Source organism: Ziziphus jujuba, chromosome 5 (assembly GCF_031755915.1).
Source record: "Ziziphus jujuba cultivar Dongzao chromosome 5, ASM3175591v1".
Lineage (NCBI taxonomy): Eukaryota > Viridiplantae > Streptophyta > Magnoliopsida > Rosales > Rhamnaceae > Ziziphus > Ziziphus jujuba.
Genome location: NC_083383.1, coordinates 6,090,322 through 6,097,497, shown reverse-complemented (window position 1 = coordinate 6,097,497; position 7,176 = coordinate 6,090,322). Strand labels below are relative to the sequence as shown.

The 7,176-nt window shown below is 32.8% G+C and overlaps 1 protein-coding gene across 1 annotated transcript; it reads right to left on the bottom strand.

Moving 5' to 3' along the window:
* Positions 1-219: 219 nt before the first annotated feature.
* Positions 220-5,098, bottom strand: LOC107420065 (probable ADP,ATP carrier protein At5g56450). The gene is made up of 2 exons (XM_016028931.4): positions 4,096-5,098; positions 220-1,101 (listed from the first exon to the last, which is right to left on the bottom strand). The coding sequence occupies exons 1-2, from the start codon at positions 4,450-4,452 to the stop codon at positions 469-471; spliced, it is 990 nt and encodes a 329-aa protein (XP_015884417.3). The 5' UTR covers positions 4,453-5,098; the 3' UTR covers positions 220-468.
* Between the last annotated feature and the right edge of the window lie 2,078 nt (positions 5,099-7,176).

Sequence of the window (7,176 nt, the reverse complement as noted above, 5' to 3'; positions counted from 1 at the left end):
AATATTTGTAAGTCAGCGAGCATCAACTAAGTCAAAACGCATAAATTTAATATGTATCCTCCTATGTTAGCAAAAATCTATTTATATGTATGCTCCTAATTCTCTGCCTTCCTTGGAAGATATTACATTGTAAGACCTTCCTTCCAACCGCAATTATAAATAATTTGAAACTTTATAAAGTTTATAATGAAAACGAACTCCAACAGATGAAAATGATACTATACCAATGAAATTATACCCTTTTATTATTATTATTATTTTCTCTTTTTATTCTTTCACAAAAAATCGAGGTGTTAAGTGCCCGAGCCTCCAACAGCAACATGGCAAAATGAATGTCATGTATAACAAAATCAATTGAACTTTACAAAATCTTCTATTTGCTTTTAATCCTCGCGTCATCTTTGGTCTAATCTAACCCTCCTGTTAATAAGGTGAAACAGTGGAACGCCCAAAACTAATGATTTCCTGTTACAATCCACCCCAGTGCATGAACTTCTTGATCTCGTCGTACAGAACCAATATGGCAGCAGCACCTGTACTCCTAAACATATTTGATACTGCACCACGATAAAATGAAGCCATCCCCTCCATCCTGTATATCTTCTTCCAGCAGTCCAGAGTACCATGGTACATTGGCCGTTCCATCCCCGATTGCATCATCATACGCCTCCGAACTGTATCCAATGGATATGACAATAACCCAGCGGATGTAGTCACTGCCTGAGCAACCATCCAACGCTTCCACAATGCCAATTCAGTTTCAGATTCTTCTGACAAAATCTCTTTCATTGTATCAAAACCTCCAAAGTAAAGGCCGCGGTGAACAACCATCCCCTGTAGAGACGCTGGTAATCCTCTGTAGATTCCTCGAAACCCATCTTTTTCAAATATGGTGGCCAGGAAGTGGTAGATGCCTCGAAATTGACGGACATCAGTTCTTCCAATATCAGCAGCAAGGCGAGTATGGGCAATATCAAGTGGGTATATTAAAACCAATGTTGTACAACCAGCTGCGGCTCCAGCAATGAAATTAGCAGATGCACCAGACAGAAAATTACTCTCCTGCAGGTTGCCACTTCTTAACATGTTTCGATAAAGATCCTGTTTCAAAAAAAAGTATTGGGTTACAACCATATGCACTTATCATAGAATGACATTGATATGTCTGCAATAAAATATAAATCTTTCCCTACACTTGCATCCTTTCCATAACTCTAAGAGTTAAAAAAAATGACTAGAAGCCATAATAATAAATAATAATGATTCAACTCACTTTCAGAACGTCAGACAAGCTTCCAAGAATTGTAATTCACATGTTCAGTCATTTATAATAAAAAAACATTTGTCTCACCATGTGCAGGTAAGGCCATCTTCCACATTTTGCAATCCTATTGAAAAAATCATCTCAGCCTAGCTCACAAGTATCTTATCCTATTGAAAAAATCATCGCAGCCTAGTGCACAAGTATCTTACTTTCTCCAACAATGAACTAACTTATTAATAAGGCCAAGATACAAAATAATGCATAATGGAGTATGTATAAGCCATCAACAAGTGATTAGCAAATAAAAAATCATCACCAAGTGTATTTGGACAGGTTTTCTTTCTTGTGCTCCTCCAAACATGCAATCACCTTAGGTCACATCAAAATCTTCTTCATCTAGGTGTTGTTTTCAGCCACATATATCCACTTTTTCCAACAAAAGGCTCTACAAAGGGCCTATTCTTCAGATAATAATATATTAGGTGAATTTCTAAAATACAAATACATCTTATGTCCTATGGCAATGTAGGTCTCCATCATCTTTGACAATGATTTACCAAAATATTCTCTATCAAAAACTTGATGAGAACCTCCATAATTTATATTCCTTTCTCCAATCATGCTTCCACTCTTAAACACTGATTTACATTATTGATCTTTCAATGACATGGACACGCAGTGTTTCAGCTATCAAGCCACAAAATCTCCCCTCATTGAGGTGATAACGTTGCACGTTACTATTTCACTGCTTTTGCTTACAGAAGTTATGACAAGCCCAATTCAAGCCCAATATATGTCTGGTCAACCAACAAATGCAGACACACTGTAACCATTTAAAAAATAATTATAAAAAATAAAAAAAAATAAAAAAAGCAAAAAAAAAAAAAACACTTAAAGTTCTCAACAGTTGCTGCCAATAATCTTTGCCCATAACAGATTATAAGAATCTTGTTAATGGACATGCCAAAAGATTGTAAATTAACTTCCACACCTGCACTTGCTTTGGACAGCTGTTCCTGCGTACTCAAAAAGTGTAAATAAATTCTCCACACAACAACACCAATTCGTCCCCAGTGATCTTTGAATTAGCAAAATATTAACTACCAAAATTGCAATGGAAAACCTCCTCAATTCCATTGTTCCTGGGTACTCAAAAAGTGCAAATAACACAATACCAGTTCATCTCCAGTTATCTTCAAGACTAACCCTCCAAATTTTTTTTCTTATTCAACTATGTCAGCTTGATTATGTTTGAAAAATAACAGAGATCAGGTTGTATTCTCTTAAATAGAGTAGCTATTTAGAATCCAATTGATATGAGATGTCAACCGATGAAATGCAGAGGAAAATATGTCAATATTGCATCTCATAAGATAAAGAAGTTGGATAGAGAGATAAATGAAAGAACTTCTTTTGTGTTTCTTAATGAGAAAAATTCATCCAGAAGGTTAACCAATTCTGAACAATTTGCTGTTTCTACTATAGAGTAATGAAAGGTCCCATTTAATGTACACATTAGAATACATGTACCGATAGATCATGATGAAGTTGGGCATGAAATAAAGCATGAAGTGCTAAGATACTTAGATTTCAGCAGAGATTTTAAAAAATAATAATAAAAAAAAAAGAAAAAAGAAATAAAAAAAATCTGCAATATATTGAAGAAACAACAGGGTAATATAAGATCACCAAACAAAGATGATATCTTCCTTTAATTAATTTTAACAATGAAAATGACAAGTAGTAGCACAGTGATCAGATGAATAAGTTCAATCCTAAAAATTACAATCACTATTTAAAGATATATTTAAAAGGAGGGAAGGAGGTAAGTCATATGAGTGGTAACTAATATCCTAAGTCTAAGCATATAGGAGTGCAGAAAGCTGACTTAAGCTTCAAGTTTTTGCTATCCCACTAACCCATCAAATAAATCTACTTCAGCTCCAAATGGCTAGAGCCCTAGTACTGATTCTCGCAACTCTTCAGCCCCATAATTTGCCACTGAAGCATTTAAAAAACTAAATCTGCATTAATATTTCCTATACATTAAATCAAGCCAAAACTGACCTGGATACCATTCCCATGCTTATTAACAAGGAACTTATAAGTACATAACAAATCCACAACATTTTCCTGTTCCTCTTAAGTAACGCTGTTGTATGGAAGCATCCTTGTTTAGTATACCAACCGCCTCTTGATTGATCTCTACTAGAAATCTCCAAAGACAAAGGAACAATTATTAATGACGTTGTCTGTGGAAGCTCAAGACCAGATGAAACGTCCATTCACCAGCATAGCAAACATGTATAAATGCTACAGTGTACTATGTTTGATTGATCTATAAACTAGTCTATGAACCGTAATTCAATCAAACTTGGGACATGGAACCCAGTAAACTAGCATGTTAGGTTTAAAAAAAAAAAAAAAAAAAGAAAAAAAAAAAAAGGAGGAAATAATAGCCAAGATTGACAAGATTGAAGCTTGATTTAGAGAGCCACAAAAAGTCCAAATCTCATAACTTTCAGTTTCAGGTATTCCACATTGCTCCAAGGGGTTGTATTAGTGAATTAAAAATCCCTAACAATCAATCTTCCAACAATGCTCCTCGGCTCAATCAAGCATATGAAAAACTAAACCATGCACACCCATAAAAATCACTTTTTATTTTTATTTTTATTTTCAATTTTTTATGACAGGAAACAGGAATACCGTACACAATTTGAACAGGGAAAATGCATAAGGAACAAGAGAATTCATCAAAGAAAATGAAATTGAAATTGACGCAAGAAGAATTACAAAGATTAAGAATATATATATATATATATATATACCTTGAGGGAGAAATTAAGGGCGACGGAAGGGTAATAGCGAAGAACACTGCTGCCATTGCCTCTCCAGAGAGAGAGAATGCCTTCTTCTTTGACGGTGCGGAGGATACAATCAAACATGCCTTGGAATCTTCTACGACCCCCTGCAACAATGGCGATGTTGCTCTCTTGGGTCTGCAGCAAAAGCTTTGCTCGCTCAATTGGGGCAACAATCGTGTGCACCACCCCACCCATCAACGCCCCTGCCAAAAGATCACGGTGAAAGTTCGCCAACCACCCGTATGACCCTGACCCTGACCCTGATAACATCGCTCTTGATTTTGAGCAGCCCTTTTCTTCCTTATCGTCATCTTTACTCATTCTTTTTCGAAACCCGCTCTTCCTCTTGCTCGCTTTTAACAATCCCAAATCTTTTCTTCTTTAAATTTATTATTTTCTCCAAAAATCGATCAGTCGTCGTTGTGATCGAAAGAATAACCAAACCCAGGTCAAAGCAGCTCTCTATATCTCTCTGTGTGTTTAAAACCCTCTCCTTTTTATCTAAAAGCGATGTTTCTCTCTCTCTCTCTCTCTCTCTCTCTCTTTCTCTATAATTTGGGGGGAAAGAAATGGTTACTGCTTTAGATGGATGAATGGGGCAATTTAATATACCTGCTTATATAAATAAATATTATATATATATATATATATATAATTACTCGATTTTCTTAACAGAAAAATAGAAAAGAAGGGGGCCTCCTATTATATCATGGTTCAAGTTTCACAAAGAAGGATGAGAAAGCTATATTATTCTGAGCTTTTCAATGGTCGTGTTTTTGTTATTCACCCAAAAAAAGAATTTTAAAAAAGAAAAAAGAAAAAATATGGTTGTGTTTTGTCTCTCGCTCGGTCTTTAGTTTCTTTCAACTTCCAATTTAGTAAGATGCCATGCCATGAAACCGCGCATCCTTTCCGAATTTGTAATCTATGGTATGGAATCCAGAGTCGACCCCGAAACTATAAGCCACCCCTCCTTTGATCCAATCAAATATTATTCTGCCTCTCCCACGTGTGCCAATTGCCAATTATATATATACATATATATATATATATATGTAATTAAACATTTTTCTTAAAAAAAAATAATGGTCATTTCTATATCCATACAATTATATATATCAAATAAACAAAAGTGAATTACAATTAAAGAAAACAAAAATATAAATTGCTATTTGTTTGAAAAGTATAAAAGTATTGGCATATATTGGTGTTAAGAGTGTGACATCCGTTGTGAAGCATGGAGTGATGTGTTCTAATTGAGGATAGACAACAATTTTCATTTAATAAACGTACATATTTATTAAAAAACAAATACAGTTTTAATGAAAATCAAAGTATAAATCTAAAAAAGCAGTGGTATTGTCTTCTCGATAAAAACAATAATAATAATAATACTAATAAAAAGGTTAAAGTATATCAATGTTAATCTTCAGAAACACAATTTCGTATAAAATATGTCATATGAGAACGCGGAAAGCAAAAAGGAAGGCAATTCAGTGTATGCGATGGCGCGGCTGAAGTGGTGCCTTGTACAAAATGAATACATAAATTGGGAGAGGTGATGCCGATATTCTCCGCCCCACTTCCCCCATTAGCATGGGCTTGGGCTTACCTACATTGTAACATGGACAGCCATCCTTGCCCATAAATGGCCTTTTTAACTGGCTTTTACTGTTGGGCTTTTCTTTTGTTACTCAAACTACGAGATTGAATGGGCTTGGACTTCCCCACGACACAGTTTTTTTTTTTTTTTTTTTTTAAATAAAAAAATATTGGTTTTTACCAATATATACACACACACACATAGAGGGAAGCCTTCAATGTAGGTTGTTGATCAAATACATTCAAAAGTAGATAAATATTAAAAAATTATTGGTAGTTATCTCCATAATTGTGTGTAAATTATTAAACGTATACATACAATGAGTAGGATGATATTTGTATAATTTTTGTATCAAATATTATGGTACATAGAATCAGCCCTTAAATTTATAGGCTCCCAATTAGGGGTGGGCATGGATTGGGTTGGTTCGGTTTTGGACCGAAATACAATCCAATCCATACATATCGGTTTTTCTAATTTACAATCCAAACCAAACCATTAAAATATTAAATCCAAACCAAACCAAACCATTTATGATCGGTTTGGTTTGGATTGGTTGATCGGTTTGAAACTTACTAATTTATAAATATATAATACAAATAAAAAAATTTTCAAATATAAAATATAAATAATAAATTATAATTATCAAAATATAAAATACAATTAGAATAATACAACATAATCTACAATGGAAAATAAAGAAGAAAATGTAGCAAATGATACACGTCATGCACTAATTAAATAGCAAATATTAATGTCATCATCTCACTCCTGTAAAATCAAATTAAAATTGTTAGAACAAATAATGTAAAATAATACATTCGTCAAAATTCATTCACTCAAGAAACAATGCATAATTCTTTTTTTTTTTTTTTTAACTTTAAAACTTTGGTAAATCATAAGTCAATCAATGTTGACAGATTCACTAATTTTAGTTGATTCTGTAAGCTCTACAAAGATTAAAACAATAAAATTAGCAATAAATTATATTTAAATATTTATATATATATAAGTAACAATTGAATACAATATATGTAGATATATATTTATATATATATAATGGGGATGTAAAAATATATATATATATATATTATGGTGATGGTAATGGACTGGTGGTGGGTGGCAACAAAGGTAAATGTTTAGTTTAGGGTTACAACTTACATTTGATTTGGGATTTGGGATATAAGGATGTAAAAGAAAAATATATATATATATATATATATTAAAAATCAATATATAAAAATGGGAAAAAAATTTAAAAACTAATATATAAAAATGAAAAAAATATTCTAAAATTAATATATAAAAATGAAAAAAATAAAAAATATATAATTTTTTAGTTATATAATATATTATTTGGATTGGATTGGATTGGATTTATATTTCCAATCCGTAACCAATCCAATCCAAACAATTTATAATATTTTGAACCCAATCCAATC

Bases quoted from the DNA above. Each gene is read 5' to 3' on its own strand.
- LOC107420065 (XM_016028931.4), bottom strand. From the start codon at position 4,452: ATGAGTAAAGATGACGATAAGGAAGAAAAGGGCTGCTCAAAATCAAGA. The intron at 1,102-4,095 runs GTATATATATAT...TTTTTGAAACAG, and splicing joins CCCTTAATTTCTCCCTCAAG to GATCTTTATCGAAACATGTT.